Source organism: Balaenoptera ricei, chromosome 3, assembly GCF_028023285.1.
Source record: "Balaenoptera ricei isolate mBalRic1 chromosome 3, mBalRic1.hap2, whole genome shotgun sequence".
Taxonomy (NCBI): Eukaryota; Metazoa; Chordata; class Mammalia; order Artiodactyla; family Balaenopteridae; genus Balaenoptera; species Balaenoptera ricei.
Window position 1 is genome coordinate 127,616,252 of NC_082641.1, and position 24,516 is coordinate 127,640,767.

Here is a 24,516-nt window from a genome sequence, read left to right on the forward strand (position 1 = left end):
TCCCCACCCCACCGCAGTTTTCCCCCCTTGGTGTCCATATGTCCGTTCTCTACATCTGTGTCTCAACTTCTGCCCTGCAAACTGGCTCATCTGTACCATTTTTCTAGGTTCCACATACATGCATTAATATACGATATTTGTTTTTCTCTTTCTGACTTACTTCACTCTGTATGACAGTCTCTAGATCCATCCACGTCTCAACAAATGACTCAATTTCGTTCCTTTTTATGGCTGAGTAATATTCCATTGTATATATGTACCACAACTTCTTTATCCATTCGTCTGTCGATGGGCATTTAGGTTGCTTCCATGACCTGGCTATTGTAAATAGTGCTGCAATGAACACTGGGGTGCATGTGTCTTTTTGAATTACGGTTTTCTCCGGGTATATGCCCAGTAGTGGGATTGCTGGGTCATATGGTAATTCTATTTTTAGTTTTTTAAGGAACCTCCATATTGTTCTCCATAGTGGCTGTATCAATTTACATTCCCACCAACAGTGCAAGAGGGTTCCCTTTTCTCCACACCCTCTCCAGCATTTGTTGTTTGTAGATTTGCTGATGATGCCCATTCTAACTGGTGTGAGGTGATACCTCATTGTAGTTTTGATTTGCATTTCTCTAATAATTAGTGATGTTGAGCATCTTTTCATGTGCTTCGTGGCCGTCTGTATGTCTTCTTTGGAGAAATGTCTATTTAGGTCTTCTGCCCATTTTTGGGTTGGGGTGTTTGTTTCTTTAATATTGAGCTGAATGAGCTGTTTATATATTTTGGAGATTAATCCTTTGTCCGTTGATTCGTTTGCAAATATTTTCTCCCATTCTGAGGGTTGTCTTTTTGTCTTTATGGTTTCCTTTGCTGTGCAAAAGCTTTGAAGTTTCATTAGGTCCCATTTGTTTATTTTTGTTTTTTTTTCCATTACTCTAGGAGGTGGATCCAAAAAGATCTTGCTGTGGTTTATGTCAAAGAGTGTTCTTCCTATGTTTTCCTCTAAGAGTTTTATAGTGTCCAGTCTTACATTTAGGTTTCTAATCCATTTTGAGTTTATTTTTGTGTATGGTGTTAGGGAGTGTTCTAATTTCATTCTTTTACATGTAGCTGTCCAGTTTTCCCAGCACCACTTATTGAAGAGACTGTCTTTTCTCCATTGTATATCTTTGCCTCCTTTGTCATAGATTAGTTGACCATAGGTGCGTGGGTTTATCTCTGGGCTTTCTATCTTGTTCCATTGATCTATGTTTCTGTTTTTGTGCCAGTACCATATTTTCTTGATTCCTGTAGCTTTGTAGTATAGTCTGAAGTCAGGGAGTCTGATTCCTCCAGCTCCGTTTTTTTCCCTCAAGACTGCTTTGGCTATTCGGGGTCTTTTGTGTCTCCATACAAATTTTAAGATGATTTGTTCTAGTTCCGTAAAAAATGCCATTGGTAATTTGATAGGGATTGCATTGAATCTGTAGATTGCTTTGGGTAGTATAGTCATTTTCACAATGTTGATTCTTCCAATCCAAGAACATGGTATATCTCTCCATCTGTTGGTATCATCTTTAATTTCTTTCATCAGTGTCTTACAGTTTTCTGCATACAGGTCTTTTGTCTCCCTAGGTAGGTTTATTCCTAGGTATTTTATTCTTTTTGTTGCAATGGTAAATGGGAGTGTTTCCATAATTTCTCTTTCAGATTTTTCATCATTGGTGTATAGGAATGCAAGAGACTTCTGTGCATTAATTTTGTATCCTGCAACTTTACCATATTCATTAATTAGCTCTAGCAGTTTTCTGGTGGCAGTTTTAGGATTCTCTATGTATAGTATCATGTTACCTGCAAACAGTGACAGTTTTACTTCTTCTTTTCCAATTTGTATTCGTTTTATTTCTTTTTCTTCTCTGATTGCCGTGGCTAGGACTTCCAGAACTATGTTGAATAATAGTGGTGAGAGTGGACATCCTTGTCTCGTTCCTGATCTTAGAGGAAATGCTTTCAGTTTTTCACCATTGAGAATGATGTTTGCTGTGGGTTTGTCATATATGGCTTTTATTATGTTAAGGTAGGTTCCCTCTATGCCCACTTTCTGGAGAGTTTTTATCATAAATGGGTGTTGAATTTTGTCAAAAGCTTTTTCTGCATCTACTGAGATGATCATATGGTTTTTCTTCTTCAATTTGTTAATATGGTGTATCACATTGATTGATTTGCGTATACTGAAGAATCCTTGCATCCCTGGGATAAATCCCACTTGATCGTGGTGTATGATCCTTTTAATGTGTTGTTGGATTCTGTTTGCTAGTATTTTGTTGAGGATTTTTGCATCTATATTCATCAGTGATATTGGTCTGTAATTTTCTTTCTTTGTAGTGTCTTTGTCTGGTTTTGGTATCAGGGTGATGGTGGCCTCATAGAGTGAGTTTGGGAGTGTTCCTCCCTCTGCAATTTTTTGGAAGAGTTTGAGAAGGATAGGTGTTAGCTCTTCTCTAAATGTTTGATAGAATTCACCTGTGAAGCCATCTGGTCCTGGACTTTTGTTTGTTGGAAGATTTTTAATCACAGTTTCAATTTCATTGCTTGTGATTGGTCTGTTCATATTTTCTGTTTCTTCCTGGTTCAGTCTTGGAAGGTTATACCTTTCTAAGAATTTGTCCATTTCTTCCAGGTTGTCCATTTTATTGGCATAAAGTTGCTTTTAGTAGTCTCTTAGGATGCTTTGTATTTCTGCAGTGTCTGTTGTAACTTCTCCTTTTTCATTTCTGATTTTATTGATTTCAGTCCTCTCCCTCTTTTTCTTGATGAGTCTGTCTAATGGCTTATCAATTTTGTTTATCTTCTCAAAGAACCAGCTTTTAGTTTTATTGATCTTTGCTATTGTTTTCTTAGTTTCTATTTCATTTATTTCTGCTCTGATCTTTATGATTTCTTTCCTTCTGCTAGCTTTGGGTTTTGTTTGTTCTTCTTTCTCTAGTTTCTTTAGGTGTAAGTTTAGATTATTTACTTGAGATTTTTCTTGTTTCTTTAGGTAGGCTTGTATAGCTAAAAACTTCCCTCTTAGAACTGCTTTTGCTGCATCCCATAGGTTTTGGGTCATCGTGTTTTCATTGTCATTTGTCTCTAGGTATTTTTTTATTTCCTCTTTGATTTCTTCAGTGATCTCTTGGTTATTTAGTAACGTATTGTTTAGCCTCCATGTGTTTGTCTTTTTTACGTTTTTTTCCCTGTAATTCATTTCTAATCTCATAGCATTGTGGTCAGAAAAGATGCTTGATACGATTTCAATTTTCTTAAATTTACTGAGGCTTGATTTGTGACCCAAGATGTGATCTATCCTGGAGAATGTTCCGTGCACACTTGAGAAGAAAGTGTAATCTGCTGTTTTTGGATGGAATGTCCTATAAATAGCAATTAAATCTATCTGGTCTATTGTGTCATTTAAAGCATGTGTTTCCTTATTAATTTTCTGTTTGGATGATCTGTCCATTGGTGTAAGTGAGGTGTTAAAGTCCCCCACTATTATTGTGTTACTGTCAATTTCCTCTTTTATGGCTGTTAGCAGTTGCCTTATGTATTGAGGTGCTCCTATGTTGGGTGCATATATATTTATAATTGTTATATCTTCTTCTTGGATTGATCTCTTGATCATTATGTAGTGTCCTTCTTTGTCTCTTGTAACATTCTTTACTTTAAAGTCTATTTTATCTGATATGAGTATAGCTACTCCAGCTTTCTTTTGATTTCCATTTGCATGGAATATCTTTTTCCATCCCCTCACTTTCAGTCTGTATGTGTCCCTAGGTCTAAAGTGGGTCTCTTGTAGACAGCATATATATGGGTCTTGTTTTTGTATCCATTCAGCCAGTCTATGTCTTTTGGTTGGGGCATTTAATCCATTCACGTTTAAGGTAATAATCGATATGTATGTTCCTATGACCATTTTCTTAATTGTTTTGGGTTTGTTTTTGTAGGTCCTTTTCTTCTCTTGTGTTTCCCACTTAGAGAAGTTCCTTTAGCATTTGTTGTAGAGCTGGTTTGGTGGTGCTGAATTCTCTTAGCTTTTGCTTGTCTGTAAAGCTTTTGATTTCTCCATCAAATCTAAATGAGATCCTTGCCGGGTAGAGTAATCTTGGTTGTAGGTTCTTCCCTTTCATCACTTTAAGTATATCATGCCACTCCCTTCTGGCTTGCAGAGTTTCTGCTGAGAAATCAGCTGTTAACCTTATGGGAGTTCCCTTGTATGTTATTTGTTGTTTTTCCCTTTTTGCTTTCAATAATTTTTCTTTGTCTTTAATTTTTGCCACTTTGATTACTATGTGTCTCGGCGTGTTTCTCCTTGGGTTTATCCTGTATGGGACTCTCTGCGCTTCCTGGACTTGGGTGGCTATTTCCTTTCCCATGTTAGGGAAGTTTTCGACTATAATCTCTTCAAATATTTTCTCTGGTCCTTTCTCTCTCTCTTCTCCTTCTGGGACCCCTATAATGTGAATGTTGTTGCGTTTAATGTTGTCCCAGAGGTCTCTTAGGCTGTCTTCATTTCTTTTCATTCTTTTTTCTTTAGTCTGTTCCGCAGCAGTGAATTCCACCATTCTGTCTTCCAGGTCACTTATCCGTTCTTCTGCCTCAGTTATTCTGCTATTGATTCCTTCTAGTGTAGTTTTCATTTCAGTTATTGTATTGTTCATCTCTGTTTGTTTGTTCTTTAATTCTTCTAGGTGTTTGTTAATCATTTCTTGCATCTTCTCAATCTTTGCCTCCATTCTTATTCCGAGGTCCTGGATCATCTTCACTATCATTATTCTGAATTCTTTTTCTGGAAGGTTGCCTATCTCCACTTCATTTAGTTGTTTTTCTGGGGTTTTTTCTTGTTCCTTCATCTGATATATAGCCCTCTGCCTTTTATCTTGATTATCTTTCTGTAACTGTGGGTTTTGGTCCACAGGCTGCAGGATTGTAGTTTTTCTTGCTTCTGCTCTCTGTCCTCTGGTGGTTGAGGCTATCTAAGATGCTTGATGGGAGGCTCTGGTGGTGGGTAGAGCTGACTCCAGCTGCGATTTCTTGGGTGTTGCTTATGCCGGGCTCCTCTGACAGGTTTACTCACTTATCCCTTGGCCCCAACCCGATGCTGCAGGGGTGGTGCTTTCCAGATGAGACCACTGGTGTTTGAGAGGGGCTCCTAGCACAGCCAAGCTGCTGATGCCTCACAGCCCTGAGTTTGAATCCTAGCCTGAGCCTTAGTCTTTTCGTCTGTCAGATGGGGCTTCTGGGTGCATTCAGAGAAATGGGTGGGGAAGCACGTGGGTAAGTGAGGGGAAGATGGTGAGAACGTGGTGTTGGGTCGTGATTTAGAATTCCACCTCTAGCTCCTAGGCCTTGCAAATGTTTGTTGTCTCACTTTGTCCTTCCTGCTTCTGGAGTTTTCTTGGTTTAGTCTTGGACTGATCATTATGATAAATAGCAACTATCATTGTAGACATCATATGCTAGGTACTGCCCAGTGTGATTTATACACATTAGTGGATGTAATCTCCCAGCCTCTTGTGAGGCAGGTACTGTTGTCAACAAATGGAGAGGCTGAGGCTCAGAGAGATTGACAAGCTTGCCCCAAATGATGAACTCAGGTTGGGTAGCGGTCATTGAATCTGGGCCCACCGAGGTCAGGACCTGTGGGTCCACAGTCAGCGGACCCCCGGAGCCCACACTCTGACTTTCCGCCTTCTGACTCTCCTCCTCTCTCCACAGCCTTAGCCCCGGGGGCCCCACCGAGCGAGCGGCATGCGGCACCCCCAGGCATTCGCAGCATCCTTCGGCCCACTGCCCAGCCCCCCCAGGAGGCCCTAACGCCCTGGGGCACTTCTGCTGTGCACAGGACCGCGTGGGGGTTTGCCATGGTGACATAAAGGGGCGCGGAGGAAGGAAGGAGCGCAACCAGCCGCGGACTGCACCCCTGGCTGGGAGGAAGGGCCGGGGCCCGGATCCTCCACTGCCACTGCCACTGCCCGCTTCGGGCCTTGCTCGCTGAGTCTCTGTGAACTTGTTGGTCGGTGGACAACTTCGGAGTCTTCTCCTGCGTGGGGCCTTGGGGCAGCCAGGGCGGCCGGGCCCCCGGTGGCCGAGGTCTCGGGGGCCAGGATGCCCGCCCTGGCGCGCCTCCGCAGGCTGTGTCGGCACATGTCCCCGCAGGCTGTACTTTTCCTGCTTTTCGCCTTCTGCCTGTTCAGCGTTTTTGTCTCGGCCTACTACCTATATGGCTGGAAGCGGGGCCTGGAGCCCTCGGTGGACGCCCCCGAGCCTGACTGTGGGGACCCGCCGCCTGTGGCCCCCAGCCGCCTGCTGCCACTCAAGCCCATACAGGTGGCCGCCCCTTCCCGCACGGACCCGTTGGTGCTGGTGTTCGTGGAGAGCCTCTACTCCCAGCTGGGCCAGGAGGTGGTGGCCATCCTGGAGTCCAGCCGCTTCAAGTACCGCACAGAGATCGCACCGGGCAAGGGTGACATGCCCACACTCACCGACAAGGGCCGCGGCCGCTTCGCCCTCATCATCTATGAGAACATCCTCAAGTACGTCAACCTGGATGCCTGGAACCGGGAGCTGCTGGACAAGTATTGCGTGGCCTACGGCGTGGGCATCATCGGCTTCTTCAAGGTACGTGGGGAGGGGGTCCCTGCGCTGTGGAGAGCTCCAGCTGAGTTTGATTCTCATCCCCACACTTGCTAACTGGGTGTCTGACTCTCCTCACCTGTAAAATGGGTTGTAATGGTAGCACCTCCTCCTCGGTTGTCATGAAAGGTAAGTGGGTGAGTGTAGGTAAGGCGCTTGGAGCGCCTGGCGCCTGGTGTCTAATAGGTACTTTTTAAGTATTAGCTTTCATTGGGAGCACACGACAGGGGCATTGCCTTCCAGGCATGGGGCCCGGCACACAGCAGGCTCGTGCCTAAGGGAGGCCCCAGGGATGGGTGCAAGGGAGGAGAGCATATGCTCTGCTGGGTCCCTCAAAACCTTTCATGGCAGTCCTCCCAATGGATGGGGTGTGTCCTTGTTTTGCATATGGGCAAACCAAGGCTCAGGAGGATTAAGTTAGGTTACAGGCGGCCATGTAGCCAGTAAGTGGGAGAGCCAGGATCTGAACCTGGACTTAGACGGTTGGGGGCTCTGGGTCCTGCGCCCTTTCCTCTTGGCTGTGGAGGGGTGTGGAGTTTATGTACCTCTTGAACCAGAGCCATTTTGCGTTGGAAGAAAGAGGAGAAAGAAATCCCAGTGGACAGGTGAGCTGCTCTGGGCTCCGCGGGATACCCAGAGCAACTGCTGGGACCACAGTCCTTGCAGAAAGTGTCGTGGAGAAGCTGTCCTTGGGGAGGAGGTTGTGAACAGCGGGATGGGGGATCCAGAGGCTCTGGTCAGAGAACTCTGACGCGCATGGCGGGTGGTTGGGACTGTAGTTGGGTGCTCGGGGGTGTTTGTTCCATCATTCAGCAAATATTTACTGAGTGCTTACCATGTTCCAGGTCCTTTGCTAGGCACTGGGGACACAGTGGTTATCGAAGTATGCAAAGTCCAGGCTGTGGTGCTGTGGACATTTCAGTGCAGTGGGTGGGGTGGGTGACTAGACAGTGAACAAATAAACATATCATGTGACAGGTGGTGATAAGTACAAAAAAAAAAAAGAAAGCGAGGAAGGGCACGTGGGTGATGGATATGGGCAGTTGGTGCTGGTTTTGATAGAATGCATTACCAGTGATGTCATCTTTGATAAAGTGACCAGAAGGGAGTGAGAGGAGCCCGTGGCTCTCTGTGCAAAGGGCCTTCCAGGCAGAGAGGACAGTAAACACACGGGTCCCAAGGTCGGCTCTTGCTTGGCATGAGTGGGGAGAGGAGCAGGAGATGGGTCAGAAGTGGGCCGTGTCCACCGACGGCTGCTCGTTCGTCCCCAAGCGTTGGCGGCACAGCCTCGCCCTGGACCCGTGCTCCGTGCTGGGAGGAGCCTGGTCTAGCTGAGGGTTTCTCACGGCTGTGTTCTTTCATGCACTAATGGATCGGGTTGCTCTGCCACTAAAACAGGTTTTGTGGGCCAAGAAATTGAAGGCCCTTAGAAGTCCTGCAGTAGAGCAACCTGGTGAGATTTGTTCCCCAGCTGGCTTAATGACAAAACCCTTTATTTCATGGCTCACTGTCTGGGAAACGCTGGCCCGGTTTATGGCTGGGCAGTGGCATAGCATCAGACAGCTTCATTGTCTGTTTCCCTTTGCTCCTGGACTCTGTTCCCTTTCCTGCCATGAACTTCATTAGGCTTGATTCAGAGCCCCAGGCCTGAAAAACATCACAATGGCTGACACTTGCCGAGTGCTCACCCAGCGCCACGCACGTCCTACGTGCTTTATGTGAATTAACACATTTGACCCTCATAAACCATCCTCCAAGCCAGGTGGATGTCATCTGATTTAAGAGAGAAGGAAACTGAGGCAAAGAGGGGTGAAGCAATGTGCCCACACTCACACCTCTAATAAGCACAGACCTAGGATTTGAACCCAGGTGGTCTGGCTCCAGAGGCTTTATTCCTACACTGTGGGATGAGTCCAGGAACTTCAAACACCATTTATTCTATTTAGTAGAATTTGCATCAGAGACCACAACTGGTGCACAGAGCTCCCACAGTCTGTGGGGACCAAGCAGTGGGCTGTGGTCATTGGGCACAGTCGGTACAACATAGCTTGGATCCTATCAGGCCCCCGGTTCCTTGCTCTACAGAAGGTGAACATGAGGCCCAAGGAGGGGCAGGGAGGTGCTCAGAGTCTCCCTGTGGGGTCAGTGGCAATTCCAGGTCTCCGTGCTCTTCCTACCCTGCTGTGTAAGACAAGACCCCTCGTTGGTTTTGATCAGGGGCCTGTGACTTTCTGCTCTAACGGGAGCCATCTGGTGGTCAAGCTGCATCCTTCTACTTTTCTGCAAGGCCTGCTTCAATGCTGTGCATAGGGCTTGGGACTCCAGGGATCTGGAGACACTCACTTTCCAATGCCCGCTGGCAGTGGATTCCCAGGTCAGTGGGAGAGCAGGGGCTAAAAAGTCCAGACTCTGGTTCAACTCTTTCTGTCATTTATAGGCAGAGTGTCCTTGGGCAGGATATTCAACCCATCTGTGAAGTGGGGGCCAATCACAGCACCACCTCACTGTGCCATGTTGGAGATAGGACAGTGGAAGGGAAGCACTAGCACAGTGCCTGGTACCCAGAGCCACCCAATAAATGGCAGGTGGCATGCCTTGTCATCTCACCTCGGCACTCACAGCTGGTGGTAGCTCTTTATCTGTCTTGTGGCTTGGCCAACATGTGCCCCTGAGGACCCTGAGGGTGGGAGCGGGTCTTCATCGGTAGCCCCATTTCCTGGCTCAGCCTTGCAGCTCCAGGTGCCCCGGGGTTGAGCACATCCTGGTGGAGGCCTGACAAGGGCCACTGATGCTTGATTGCACACTTACTACGTGCCAGACCCTGAGCTCATTGCTTTGCAGGCCTTATCGTATGTAATTCTCACAGCTACCCTGTGAAGTGGGCACTTTATTTTCAGGTGAGGAATCAAGGCTCAAAAAGTTATGTGGCTGTCTAGACCGACACAGCTAATAAGTCAGAGCCAAGATTCGACCACCGCGCTCAGCCCTTCTAAGCCAACCACGGGTGAGCGCGTTGGAGCAAACTGACCGACGGACGCGGGACCTGAGGCCCTGAGAGGAAGCACCTTGGAGACCCCAGGGTTCCCAAGGTCATGCAGCCAGTTACTACCTAAGTCTGTACTAGGTCTCCCATTCCCCGATCAGGGCTCTTCCTTCTTCTGCCTGATGACCCCACTGGAAGATTTGGTGTCTCCTGCGTGGGTCCCCAGTGCTGAAGAACAGGAGGGATTCCCCTCCCATGGGGCGAGGCCCGCAGTGGGGGTCACTCTCTGCAATGCTTAGGCTTACTCTCCATTCCCTTCCCCAGATGGTTGCTTTCACTGCAGACTGGGGTGGACAGTCGGCAACTTGGCTTTCTCCCTTCCTTGATGCCTCCCAGCTGGGCAGCTGGCTGAGCTGCCAGCGCCTGGCAGTCAGCTCGGAATCGGGGCTTTGAAATAGGATCTCTCAGTGCCTGTGGTCCAGTGTGGCCTCCCAGGCCACAGCAGGTGATAGACAGGGCCTGAAATGTCGCTGGCCCCCACTGCCTTTGTCCCCAGTGCCGGCTTAGTGGTCTTGGAGAACCGGGGGCTGGGGGAGGGGCCTCTCAGTTTGGGGCTGTCAACACCAGAGGCTGGCTCAGGACAGGGTGGGAGTTGGCAGGTACTCCTGGTGAGTGGAGAGTCAAATGCAGGCCTCTTTTCTCGGTTTACGAGGCAAGGGCCCTGCAGAGCCTTCGTGGGAATTAGAAAAAAGCACTTCTGCATGAAGGTTATTACTAAAAGGCACCCTGGGCAGATGTAGCTCTACTTGAGGCCCAGGGCTCAGCCCTCAGCTGAGTGTCCTTGTTCGGTGCTCACGCGGTGAGCTCTCCAGGGCGGCCCTGTGTACCACTCTGCCTGCCTCTCCAACCTCATTTGCTGCCCTTTGTCCACTCTTGATTCGTCCCACCCCACTCATTCTTCACACAGTGGCCAGATGGATCTTTTTAACATGCAAATTGGAACCTGTCATCCCTCTGTTCAAAACCCTTTGATGGAGTCTTTGATGGCTTCCCACTCAAGCCTCTAGGGTCCTGCAGGTCTGGTCCCAGCTGACCTTTCTACCTCATCTCCTTTCCTCCCTCTTGATCACTCTGCTGGCCTCTTGATATTCCTTGACTGTGCTGAGCTCTCTCCAACCTCAGGGCCTTTGCACTTGCTGTTCTTTGAACTTGGCTCCCACCTCTCCCCTAGTTGATGCTTGCTCAGTCCCTTTCTCCAGGAAGCCTCTCTTGAGCCAGCTGACTATGCCCAGTTATCTACTCTTCTAGGACTATGAACCTCCTCTGTGTAGCATGTGTCACACTGAAGTTTACATATATTTCTGCTATTTTGATTACTCTCTCTCTTCTCTGCTCGCCTTTACAGTTCACAAGGGCAGGAGCCATGTCTGTTTTTCTCACTGTATCCCTGTTACTTAACACAGTGCCTGGTATAGTGAATAATTGTGGGATAAACAAATGAAACCCGTAATGAAAAGCTGTCATGTGCCAGGTATTTGGGATCTGTCTGTTCTTCTTTCTTTTTAAAAATCCAGTTACTCATCCGATATGCGTTTGCTCCCACTGGGTGTCAAGCCTGTGCTGGCACCAGGGATCCAAGGTGGAAGTGACATAGTACTTGCCCTTGAGAGGGTGCAGACTGGTGGGGGAGACTCTGAACAGATAGTGCAGCAGCCAAGGTGAGAAGTGCTACAGCTGAGGCTTTAATGTCCCAGGGAGGCCAATGAAGAGAAGAGGGTAGATGCATGTTTTTTGTTTGTTTGTTTGTTTGTTTGTTTATGGCTGCGTTGGGTCTTTGTTGCTGCAGGTGGGCTTTCTCTAGTTGTGGTGGTCGGGGGCTAATCTTCATTGCGATGCGCGGGCTTCTCATTGCGGTGGCTTCTCTTGTTGCGGAGCATAGGCTCTAGGCGCGTAGGCTTCAGTAGTTGTGGCTCTCGGGCTCTAGAGCGCAGGCTCAGTAGTTGTGGTGCACGGGCTTAGTTGCTCCGCGGCATGTGGGATCTTCCCGGACCAGGGCTTGAACCTGTGTCCCCTGCATTGGCAGGTGGATTCTTAACCACTGTGCCACCAGGGAAGTCCTGATGCATGGGGTTTTGAAGGATGAGCAGTTTGTCAGGCCAAGAAGACCAAAAGGAGTTGGCACAGGGACAAGGACAAATTGTACTGTATCCAGAGGCAGGTGGCTGGGAGGGTGAGGGATAAGGAGCAGGGGCTGTGAGTCTAAGGAAGAGGAAAAGGGGGGTGCTGTGGGTACTGCCTGCAGGTGGGTCCTGGGAGGAGAGGGAGGCACAGGGAGCTGGGCTCCTCTGGGGCGTGGCCTTGGGAGTGCGGGGGGCATGTGGGGGCTGGGAGCACTGTGGGCAGAGTGTCTGCTCCTACACTCCCAGAAGATACCTCCTCTTTGATCTCTTCTCTGTTGGCATCCGCCCAGGATTTCTCCTGAAGAAAGGATTGTGACAAAAGCCAGCTTGGAAACCCTAGGCAGGGGAGCCTGGTGGTCAGGTGTGTGGGCTCAGGGGTCAGCCATCTGGCTGTGAGGTGTGGCTCGTCCTGACCACTGTGCGACTCAGGGCAGCACCGCCCTCAGAGCCTGGGTGTCCTCGTCTGTGAAGTGGGGATGACAGAGGAACCCTCCTCCTGAGGCTGATGTGAGGACTGAACGAGCAATGGGCGATGCCGCTGGCCCTGTTCTAAGCACTTTGTGGGAGTCAGCGCTCACCCTCCTCCGTCACCCCTTGAGGGATTTACCATTCTTGGCCGTGTTTTACAGCAGAGGAAACTGAGGCGCGGGGAGGTTACATAACTTGCCCAAGGCCAGGCAGTCTGGTGGCAGAATCCATGCTCTCCACTGCTAGACTTCCCTGTGTGTGATTTTGGCCAAGTTGCTTAGCCTTTCTGGGCCTAATCTCCTTGTCTGTATAATGGGACTGAATGGCAGTGATGCCTCCATCGTGGGGTCACTGCGAGGGTTACGGCACCCCTTCACATCAGGTGCACGAGCTTGGTTCCTGGCTTTGGTAAGCGCGGCATGTGTGTTAGCTGGTCTATTACGATGACAGGCGGAGCGGGGTTTGCACCGCTAGGTCAGCACAGGATCAGGAGCGTGCCGAGCCCTCTGTGAATGTTAGTGAGTACTGTTGACATGACTGTTATGAGTCCACAACTGATACTCCGTGGTCCCTTGGGGCTGTGGTTCTGACGGCTCTCTTCCCCCTGCCCCGCCCCACCCGGCTGCAGGCCAATGAGAACAGCCTGCTGAGCGCGCAGCTCAAAGGTTTCCCCCTGTTCCTGCACTCCAACCTGGGCCTGAAGGACTGCAGCATCAACCCCAAGTCCCCGCTGCTGTACGTGACCCGCCCCAGCGAGGTGGAGAAGGGCGTGCTGCCCGGCGAGGACTGGACCGTGTTCCAGTCGAACCACTCCACCTACGAGCCTGTGCTGCTGGCCAAGACGCGGTCGTCCGAGTCCATCCCGCACCTGGGCGCGGATGCCGGCCTTCACGCCACGCTGCATGCCACTGTGGTCCAGGACCTGGGCCTCCACGACGGAATCCAGCGCGTGCTGTTCGGCAACAACCTCAACTTCTGGCTGCACAAGCTCGTCTTCATCGACGCCGTGGCCTTCCTCACAGGCAAGCGCCTCTCGCTGCCTCTGGACCGCTACATCCTGGTGGACATTGACGACATCTTTGTGGGCAAGGAGGGCACGCGCATGAAGGTGGAGGACGTGAAGGTACGGCTGGGGGTGCCAGACCATGTAGGGTGGGCCTCGCCACCTTCAGACCTTACTGTCCCCATCGTGACTTTGCTGTCTGCACCTCCCCTGTGCTGTCAGTCCCCCTCCCTTGGCCACTTGGTTTTATTGTCTTATTAGAAGCAAGTGCCATTTAAAATTATTTGAAGTATTGAATATACAGGAATTTTGCATCTGGTTATATGGAGCTCAAGAATATAACTATGGAGAGAGAGATGGTAGCTGTGCAGAGAGTACCTACCTCTTAATCCAGACATGATTTTTAACTCTCAAAAATGTTTATGTCAGTACCAAAGCTCCTACAAAACTCATAAAACAAGAATTAGAGTTTGAATCATATACAAAGCATACTTTAACTGCGGTCTATATAGATAGTGAAAGGCATGTGTTTAATTCAAAAAATGTTTACCAAACTAAACTAACTGTATGTAAAAGCATTTTGCAAACCATGAAATTTTACACATGTATCACTGTAAAAGAGAAGCCTGCAAATTAAGACCATTTTCATCTACTCACTATTTTACTCAGAGTTGTATGCAAAAGGAACAACATCACTAGTGTAAATGGGGAAATCAGTATCAGTTGCCATACATAGAGGGCAACCATAACAATAGATCCAATGAAAACGAAACAGGGGATTAAATTCTAGCGAAGTACTGCTGCCTACTGCTGGCCTGTCCTCTCTTACACGAGATTAGTGAGAGTTAGAAACGTATTAGCACCAAACCAAGACTTCTTTTTGACGTTAGGAGGAGGATTGAAAAAGAGACTTGATTAAGAGGAATGCTTTCCTCCGTGTGGGTGCTGTGTTGGGATCGGCCGTGGGTCCTGGAAGGAAGGCCCTGGGCTGGGGCAGGGGGCGGGGTACATTGTCCTCCTGCCTTGGTCTAGAGTGAACTCTCTGCTCCTCCTTACACCTCCAGAGGAGAAGGGCAGAGCAGGCACTGTCTGTGGAGTCAAGACCTGGGTTCCAGTCCCAATCTGCCCCTAACTGACTGGGTGACTTGGGCAAGTCCCTTCCCCTGTCTGAGCCTCAGCGGTGAAATGACAAGATGGGGTGGATGGGAAGGGCCCGGATGGCTGGGGTGAGGGGGCATGTGCAGATGCCAGGCTCTGAGCCCTCCCGGCTCTACCTCTGGGACAGAGCAGTGTTGCTTTGATCTGCTTTATCCATTGTGTTTGCTCCTGAGATTTCACTTCCTCAAGGGCTCCGCTATTGAAAGAAAGTTCTGAGACGGCTCCTGTTGAGCCTTCCAGCTCTGAGGCTTCATGCAATGCCACGACCCACCTCTAGCAAAGAAGATTACTCTGTTTTCTCCTTAGGACGTTCTTCGGGTGGCCCAACCTCGCTCTGTCCTGCTGTAACCTAGGTATTTTCTTGCTGTCCAGGATGAGTCCTTGAGACTGGTCCAGGGTCGACCTCATGAGGAAATCAGGCTGCCAGGCTCACTGTGTCTCCTGTGTGAACCCTGGGCTTGCCCTTCTTCGTTCTTATTTTCCCCATTATTGGAATGAGAGGAATGCTAGCAGTTTGGAGCCTTAAGAATACCAAAAGAGATGCCCTCTTCAGTGTACTCAGGTCCCATTTGCCTTAAACATCCTTTTGAGTCAGAAAGGACAGTTGTTTTTTTTTTCCTTTAATCCCAAGGACTGGCTACAACTGAGCTTTTCTTGCAGAGACATGAATGTTGCCTCATTAACTTGTACAGTACGGTCTGTACAGTGCAACTTAAATGACACCAACAGCAATGCTTATTCAAGGCTTGGCGAGCGCCAGGCTCTGTGCTCAGCCCTTTCTGTGCGTTGCATCATCTGATCCTCACAGCAGCTCTGTGAGGTGGGTATTGTTTTAAATCCCATTTTACAGAGGTGGACACTAAGACTCAGAGAGGTGAAGTAACTGGCCCAAGGCCACACAGCTAGAGCATGAAGGTCCATCAGGTAGTACATGGCCTTGGTAAGATGCCGGTGGTGGCCCCAAGGAAGGCCAGAACTTTTTGTTTGCAAAGTGTTCTGATAGCGGGCTCTTCTTACAGGTTTCCTAGCAGCCTTGTGCATCATACCTGGTAGGGATTTTTTTGAGTCCTGACTCCAGAGGACAACTGTATGTTTGTTTCACAAGTGTCAGCATCCCTTCATTGACTTGCAAAGCACTGGGTGCGCTGTGCATGGAAACATTGCATTGCTGGGCACACAGTACGCCTCTGGAAAAGTCGTGGTCCTTTGACATCAGCCTTGCAGTCACCAATGAGGTGAAATCTCCCACATTTGACAGATGAAGACATGAGGCTCACAGTGGCAGTGACCACAGACATGATAATGGCACTATTTTTCATCATTTACCAAAATGCCAGGCTGTTTTACATGCAGTATCTCATTTAATCCTCCCAAGAGCCCCATGAGGGAGCTATTATTATCCCTATTTCACACCTGGGGAAACTGGGGCCTGGAGCAGTTGCAAAGCTTTCTCAAGGGCATGGCAGAACCAGGCTAGAGTCTATGTCCTGTCTTGCCAGAGGCCTGGTGGAGGTGGCAGCACAGGGCTGGCTTCATGGGTATGGAACCTGTATAGTCACACAGGGCCCCATGCTTGGAAGGGGCCCATTCAAGATAATGCTCTGCTATTTACTTCTTGACATTTTTAACAATCTTTGAGCAAGGGTGCCTATTTTCATTTTTCTATGAGCCCTGCAAACTTTGTAGTTGGTCCTGCAGGAGCAGGACCCTTCTGGACCCTTATGGGAGGAGCGGGGAACTTCTGGCTTCCCCTCACCCCTTTCTCCCCACTCTGCCTATCCTAGGCCCTATTTGATACGCAGAACGAACTACGGACACACATCCCAAACTTCACTTTCAACCTGGGCTACTCAGGGAAATTCTTCCACACAGGTAAGTGGGCCTGGCTCTGCCCCCACTAGCAACTTCCAGGGGCCCTCAACATCCGGACCCTCGGGGTGCTATGCCATGGGGTCAGCAGGTGGGCGGATGGGCCCCCTTAGGGCCACATTTGACCTCTGTGGCCTCTCCCAGAGCCAGACAGCCCACAGAGCAGTCACAGCCCCAGGCAGAGGGCATTTGGAGACAGCAGTGACACACGATGGCCCCCACCCATCTGTCCCCGGGCCTCAGGCTCTGCTGTTCAGGGGGTGGGCATCTTCTCCCTCTTGTCTCCCTCTCACCACCACCTCTTAATATTCTTTATACTACTTCTGCCTTAGAAAGGAATTGGTTGAATTTTAAGAATTTTACAGAAATACATAGCAGAGAAAATGAAAATGCCCTATAATTGTACCCACCCCAGAGATGAGCACTGTCACGAGTTTTTCTTTTTTTTTTAAATTTTATTGGAGTATAGTTAATTTACAATGTTGTGTTAGTTTCAGGTGTACGGCAGAGTCATTCAGTTATACATATATTTATTCGTTTTTAGATTCTTTCCTCACAAAGGTTATCACAGATGTTTTTTTTTTTTTTTTTTTTTTTTTGGCTGTGCTGCCTGGCTTGTGGGATCTTAGTTCCCTGACCAGGGATTGAACCCAGGCCCTCAGCAGTGAAAGTGTGGAGTCCTAAACACTGCACCACCAGAGAATTCCCCCATCACAGACTATTGAGTAGAGTTCCCTGTGCTATTCAGTAGGTCCTTGTTGGTTATCTATTTTATACATGGTAGTGTATGTTAATCCCAAGCTCCTGATTTATCCCTCCCCACCATGTTTCCCCTGAGGTAACCATAAGTTAGGTAACCATTTTTGTTATCTGTAAGTCTGTTTCTGTTTTGTAAATAAGTTCATTTGTATCATTTTTTTAAAAATTAGCTTCCACATATGAGTGATACGATATTTGCCTTTCTCTGTCTGGCTTAGTTAGTATGATAATCTCTAGGTCCATCCATGTTGCTGCAAAATGGCATTATTTCATTCTTTTTTATGGCTGTGTAATATTCCATTGTATATATGTACCACATCTTTTTTATCCATTTGTCTGTTGATGGACATTTAGGTGGCTTCCATGTCTTGGCTATTGTAAATAGTGCTGCAGTGAACATTGGGGTGCATGTATCTTTTCAAATTATGGTTTTCTCTGGATATATGCCCAGGACTGGGATTGCTGGATCATATGGTAGTTCTATTTTTAGTTTTTTAAGGAACCTCCATACTGTTTTCCATAGTGGTTGTACCAATTTACATTCCCACCAACAGTATAGGAGGGTTCCCTTTTCTCTGCACCCTCTCCAGCATTTATTATTTGTAGACTTTCTTTTGGTTGCACTGCGCAGCATGTGGGATCTTAGTTCCCTGATCAGAGATTGAATCCACATCCCCTGCATTGGAAGCACGGAGTCTTAACCACTGGACCCCCAGGGAAGTCCCTGTTTGTAGACTTTTTGATGATAGCCATTCTGACCAGTGTGAGGTGATACCTCATTGTAGTTTTGATTTGCATTTCTCTACTAATTAGTGATGTTGAGCGTCTTTTCAAGTGCTTTTTGGCCTTCTGTATATCTTCTTTGGAAAAATGTCTATTTAAATCTTCTGCCCATTTTTTGATTGAGTGGTTTGTTTTTTTGACATAGAGCTGCCTGAGCTGTTTTGTATATTTTGGAGATTAATCCCTTGTCAGTCACTTCCTTTGCAAATATTTTCTCCCATTCTGTAGGTTGTCTTTTCATTTTGTTTATGGTTTCTTTTGCTGTGCAGAGCTTTTGAGTTTAATTAGGTCACATTTGTTTATTTTTGTTTTTATTTTCATTACTCTAGGAGGTGGATCAAAAAAGATATTGCTGTGATTTATGTCAAAGAGTGTTCTGCCTATGTTTTCCTCTAAGCGTTCTATAGTGTCTGGCCTTACATTATTTGATCCATTTTGAGTTTATTTTTGTGTATGGTGTTAAGGAATGTTCTAATTTCATTCTTTAACATGTAGCTGTCCAGTTTTCCTAGCACCACTTATTGAAGAGATTGTCTTTTCTCCATTGTATATTCTTGTCTCTTTTGTCATAGATTAATTGACCATAGGTGTATGGGTTTACTTCTGGGCTTTCTGTCCTGTTCCATTTATCTATATTTCTGTTTTTGCACCAGTAGCATACTGTTTGGATTACTGTAGCTTTGTAGTATAGCCTGAAGTCAGGGAGCTTGATGCCTCCAGCTCCGTTTTTCTTTCTGAGGATTGCTTTGGCTATTTAGGGTCTTCTGTATTTCCATACAAATTAAAAAAATTTTTGTTCTAGTTCTGTGAAAAATGCCATTGGTAGTTTGATAGGGATTGCATTGAATATGTAGATTGCCTTGGGTAGTATGGTCATTTTGACAATATTGATTCTTCCAATCCAAGAACATGGTATATTTTTCCATCTGTTTGTGTCATTTTCAATTTCTTTCATCAGCGTCTTATAGTTTTCAGAGTACAGGTCTTTTGCCTCCTTAGGTACTTTTATTCCTAGGTATTTTATTCTTTCTGATACGATGGTAAATGGGATTGTTTCCTTAATATCTTTCTTTTCTTTTTACATTTTGGCCGCGCCATGCGGCATGTGGGATCTTAGTTCCCCGACCAAGGATCGAACCCGCGCCCCCTCCATTGGAAGCATGGAGTCTTAACCACTGGACTGCCAGGGAAGTCCCATTAATTTCTCTCTCTCATCTTTTGTTGTTAGTGTGTAGTAATGTAAGAGATTTCTCTGTATTAATTTTGTATCCTGCAACTTTACCACATTCATTGATGAGCTCTAGTAGTTTCCTTGTAGCATCTTTAGGATTTTCTATGTACAGTATAATGTCATCTTTAAACAGTGACAGGTTTACTTCTTCTTTTCCAATTTGGATTCCTTTTATTTCTTTTTCTTCTCTGACTGCCGTAGCTAGGACTTCAAAAACCATGTTGAATAAAAGTCATGACGGTGGACATCCTTGCCTTGTTCCTGATCTTACAGGGAATGCTTTCAGCTTTTCACCATTGAGAATGATGTTAGCTGTGGGTTTGTCATATATGGCCTTTATTATGTTGGGGTAAGTTCCCTCTATGCCTACTTTCTTGAGAGTTTTTATCATAAATAGGTGTTGAATTTTGTCAGAAGCTTTTTCTACATCTATTGAGATGATCATATGATTTTTATTCTTCAGTTTATTAATGTGGTGTATCACATTGATTGATTTGCAGATACTGAAGAATCCTTGCATCCCTGGGATAAATCCCACTTGATCATGTTGTGTGATCCTTTTAATCTGTTGCTGGATTCGATTTGCTAGTATTCTGTTGAGTATTTTTGCATCTATGTTCATCAGTGATATTGGCCTTTAATTTTCTTTTTTTGTGGTATCTTTGCCAGGTGTTGGTATCAGGGTGATGGTGACCTCATAGAATGAGCTTGGGAGTATTCCTTCCTGTGTAATTTTTTGGAAGAGTTTCAGAAGGATAGGTGTTAACTCTTCTCTAAATGTTTGATAGAATTCACCTGTGAAGCCATCTGGTCATGGACTTTGGTTGGGAGTTTTTTGATCACTGTTTCAATTTCAGTACTTGTGATTGGTATGTTCATATTTTCTATTTCTTCCTGGTTCAGTCTTGGAAAATTGTAGCTTTTTAAGAATTTCTCCATTTCTTCTAGGTTGTCCATCTTATTGGCCCATTGTTGCCTGTAGCATTGTCTTATGATCCTTTGTATTTCTGTGGTGTCCAGTGTAACTTCTCCTTTTTCATTTCTAATTTTATTGATTTGAATTCTCTCCCTTTTCTTCCTGATGAGTATGGCAAAAGGTTTATCAATTTTGTTTATCTTTTTAAAGAACCAGCTTTTAGTTTCATTGATCTTTTCTATTGTTTTCTTTGTCTCTATTTCATTTATTTCTGCTCTGATCTTTATGGTTTCTTTTCTTCTACTAACTTTGGGTTCTCTTTGTTCTTCTTTCTCTAGTTGCTTTAGGTGTAAGGTTAGGTTGTTTATTAGCCTATTAATCTCTGAATAACCTTTTTTCAGAGATTTTTCTTGTTTCCTGAGGTAAGATTGTATTGCTGTAAACGTCCCTCTTAGAACAGCTTTTGCCGCATCCCATAGGTTTTGGACTGTTGTATTTTCATTGTCACTTGTCTCTAGGTATTTTTTGATTTCCTCTTTGACTTCTTCAGTGATCTGTTGGTTGTTTAGTAGCATATTGTTTAGCCTCCATGTGTTTGTGTTTTTTAAAGTTTTTTTTCCTGTTATTAATTTCTAATCTCATAGCATTGTGGTCAGAAAAGATGCTTGATATGATTTCAATTTTCTTAAATTTACCAAGGCTTGGTTTGTGGCCCAAGATGTGATCTATCCTGGAGAATGTTCCATGTGCACTTGAGAAGAAAGTGTATTCTGCTGCTTTCAGATGGAATGTCCTATAAATAACAGTTAAGTTCATCTGGTCTAAGGCTTGTGTTTCCTTGTAGATTTTCTGTCTGGATGATCTGTCCATTGGTGTTAGTGGGGTGTTAAAGCCCCCTACTATTATTGTGTTACTGTTCATTTCCCCTTTTATGGCTGTTAGCATTTGCCTTATATATTGAGGTGCTCCTATGTTGGGTGCATATATATTTACAATTGTTATATCTTCTTCTTGGATTGATCCCTTGATCATTATGTAGTGTCCTTCCTTGTCTTTTGTAAGAGTCTTTATTTTAAAGTCTATTTTGTTTGATATGGAGTATTGCTACTCCAGCTTTCTTTTGATTTGCATTTGCATGGAATATCTTTTTCTGTCCCCTCACTTTCAGTCTGTCTGTGTCCCTGTGTCTGAAGTGGGTCTCTTGTAGATGACATATATATGGGTCTTGTTTTTGTATCCATTCAGCGAGCCCATGTCTTTTGGTTGAAGCATTTAATCCATTTAATTTAAGGTAATTATTGAAATGTATGTTCCTATTGCCATTTTGTTAATTGTTTTGGACTTGGAGGTCTTTTTTCTTCCCTTCCTCTTTTGTTCTCTTCTCTTGTGATTTGATGTCTATCTTTAGTATTGTGTTTGGATTGCTTTTTCTTTTTTGTGTGTGTGTCTATCATAGACTTTTGGTTTGCAGTTCCCATGAGGTTTTGATATAGCAGTCTATATATGTACAAGATTGTTTTAAGTTGCTGGTCTCTTAATTTCCAATGCATTTCCAATATCCTGCATTTGTACTCTCCTCTTCTCACGATTGCTGGTTTTGATATCATATTTGTGTGTGGATGATTTCCTACCTTTACTTTATGTTGCCTTTACTGGTGAGCTTTCCTATTTGTAATTCTCTTGATTCTATTGTGGCCTTTTCTTTTCTGCCTAGAGAAGTTCCTTTAGGATTTGTTCTAAGGCTGGTTTGGTGGTGCTGAATTCTCTTCGCTTTTACTTGTCTGTAAAGTTTTGATTTCTCCATCAAATCTGAACGAGAGCCTTGCTGGGTATTCTTGGTTGTAGGTTTTTCCCTTTTATCACTTTAAATATATCGTGCCACTCCCTTCTGGCCTGCAGAGTTTCTGCTGAAAAATCAGCTGATAACCTTTTGGGGATTCCCTTGTATGTTATTTGTTGCTTTTCCCTTGTTGCTTTTAATATTATTTCTTTGTCTTTAATTTTTGTCAGTTTGATTAGTATGTGTCTCGGCATGTTCCTCCTTGGGTTTATCTTGTATTGGACTCTCCACATTTCCTGGACTTGAGTGACTGTTTCCTTCTCCTGTTAGGGAAGTTTTCTGCTATAATATCTTCATATATTTTTTCAGGCCCTTTCTCTCTCTCTTCTCCTTCAGGGACCCCTATAATGCAAATGTTGGTGCATTTAATGTTGTTCCAGAGGTCTCTGAGAGTGTCCTCATTTCTTTTCATTCTTTTTTCTTTATTCTGTTCTGTGGCAGTGATTTCCACCATTCTGTCTTCCAGCTCACTTATTCATTCTTCTGCCTCAATTATTCTGCTGTTGATTCCTTCTAGTGTATTTTTCATTCCAGTTATTGTATTCTTCATCTCTGTTTGTTCTTTAAATCACTAGCTCTTTGTTAAACATCTCTTGTATCTTCACAATCTGTGCTTCTATTCTTTTTCCAAGATCTTGGATCATCTTTACTATCATTACTCTAAATTCTTCTTCAGGTAGGTTGCCTGTCTCCATTTTATTTAATTGTTCTTGTGGGTTTTTATCTTGTTCCTTCATCTTGAATGAGTTTATTTTTTATTTTTGAGTCTTAAGGGTTGAGGTTGAAGGCTCAGGGTCACCTGGTTCATACTTGCCCTCCTCTTGGGGGCTTTCCCAAGGTCCTCACAAGCTGCCCCTTGGGACTGGGCAGGAGGGAACAGCCTCTGAGTAGTCATCTGTAGTGAGCATTCCCTCGAGCTGCCTTTTGCGTGGGCCACAGTGAGGACAGCCTCTCTTGAATTCTAGGCAAACCCTATTAGTCTGAAGTTCTGGGAGGAAAGTCTGCAGCATAGCTCCAAAGCCAAATAAGAGCAACACTTGGTTGTCTGTGTGTATTTTTATATTCTTAACCCTTAGTATATCAGATGTAGTTGTAGTGATATACACAAGACAGGGTTAAACATCTTGTACATATACAAAGAGCATCTACAAGTCAATAAGTAAAAGACAAATGACCCAGTAGAAAAATAGGAATAGGATCAGAGTAGGCAAGTCAGAGCTAGAAGAAACCATTAGAATCATTGCCTCTGAACTGCATATTGCATAGACAGGCTCCAAGGGCCAGAGGTGGGGAGTACTTGGTCAAAGTCACCCACTGAGTCAAGGCCATACTCGAATCCAGGGCCCTGGACTGGGGCTCTATCTGCCCCACACTGTAGCTTACAGAACTACTCTAAGCAGCTCTCAGGTGGGCTGTGGCCGTGCACACCCATCCCTGGGCCTCGTGGCAGGTGGGCCGGGCTGAGCTGCCTGTGCTCGGGCTGTAGGTACCGATGCTGAGGACGCGGGGGACGACCTGCTGCTGTCATACGTGAAGGAGTTTTGGTGGTTCCCCCACATGTGGAGCCACATGCAGCCCCACCTTTTCCACAACCAGTCCGTACTGGCTGAGCAGATGGCCCTGAACAAGAAGTTCGCTGTCGTGAGTAAGATTCCCTACAGGGCAGAGCCGGGAGGGCTTGGGGCTGGGCTGGGGGTCAGAACTACTGGCCTTGTGCTGCTTTTGCAGTTCGTCTGACAGCTTTTTATTAACATCTTTATAGCTGCTGTCTCACTGAAGCCTCACAGGGATCCCAAGAGGCCGGTATCTCAATAGCCTCATTTTAAACAAGAAACTGGAGCTCTGGGAGGCCACACCAGCTAATAAGAGGTCCGTGCAGGACTTAAACCCAGGCCTGTTTGCTTCCTGAGCCCAAGCTCTCATCTTCAGGCTAGAGTGGGTACCCCAGAAGGCTGGAGGGAGATGCCCAGCAAGGAGGGGATGAGGCCTGCTTGCTGGCTCAGCCTGAGCCACCAGCCAGTCAGAGGCCAAGAGAGGCAGGAACAGCACCTGTCCTTGTTCCTCACTCCTGGTGCTGGAGGAAGTGAACACTGGGCCGAATTGGAGTCCCGGCTCAGCTGGTGCCTCTTTCCGAGACTCTGGGCCCTGAGCCTCAGCTTCCCCATCTGCACCTCAAGGGCTCAGACCCACTGCTCTGCCGTTCTAGCCCCTGATTTTTCTCTGCAAAGGGGAGATAAAGCCCAGAGGGGAAGAAATCCTGTGCTCACCCTGCCCTGGCCCTCCTCTCCCCAGGAGCACGGCATTCCCACAGACATGGGGTACGCAGTGGCGCCCCACCACTCGGGCGTGTACCCTGTGCACGTGCAGCTGTACGAGGCCTGGAAGCAGGTGTGGAACATCCGCGTGACCAGCACGGAGGAGTACCCCCACCTGAAGCCAGCCCGCTACCGCCGCGGCTTCATCCATAACGGCATCATGGTGAGTGCGGCCCAGAGCCTGGGAGGCGGGTATGCACATGCTATCCTGGGAAGCATAAGTCTGGGGAGCTGGTTAGGGGTTTCAGGCCACTTTCTACTGTCCCCTCTGTCACCTGAGGCTCTCTATCCCAGGGAAGGAGGACTGCCAGTCTGCCTCTTTCATGAGCTACTCCTATGCTTTTGTGACAGGGGATCAGGAGATAAGCATTC

At 46.3% G+C, this 24,516-nt stretch overlaps 1 protein-coding gene across 5 annotated transcripts in view; it reads left to right on the forward strand.

The window, feature by feature from the left end:
- Nucleotides 1-24,516, forward strand: part of NDST1 (N-deacetylase and N-sulfotransferase 1) — a 76,819-nt gene that overhangs the window by 29,237 nt on the left and 23,066 nt on the right. For all 5 annotated transcript variants that reach the window (XM_059917510.1, XM_059917507.1, XM_059917508.1 and 2 more), the window contains exons 2-6: nt 5,722-6,624; nt 12,899-13,393; nt 16,216-16,303; nt 23,316-23,470; nt 24,122-24,307. In XM_059917510.1, the coding sequence (XP_059773493.1) occupies nt 6,112-6,624; nt 12,899-13,393; nt 16,216-16,303; nt 23,316-23,470; nt 24,122-24,307 (1,437 nt within the window). In that variant the 5' untranslated portion in view covers nt 5,722-6,111. The remainder of the gene's footprint in view (nt 1-5,721; nt 6,625-12,898; nt 13,394-16,215; nt 16,304-23,315; nt 23,471-24,121; nt 24,308-24,516) is intronic.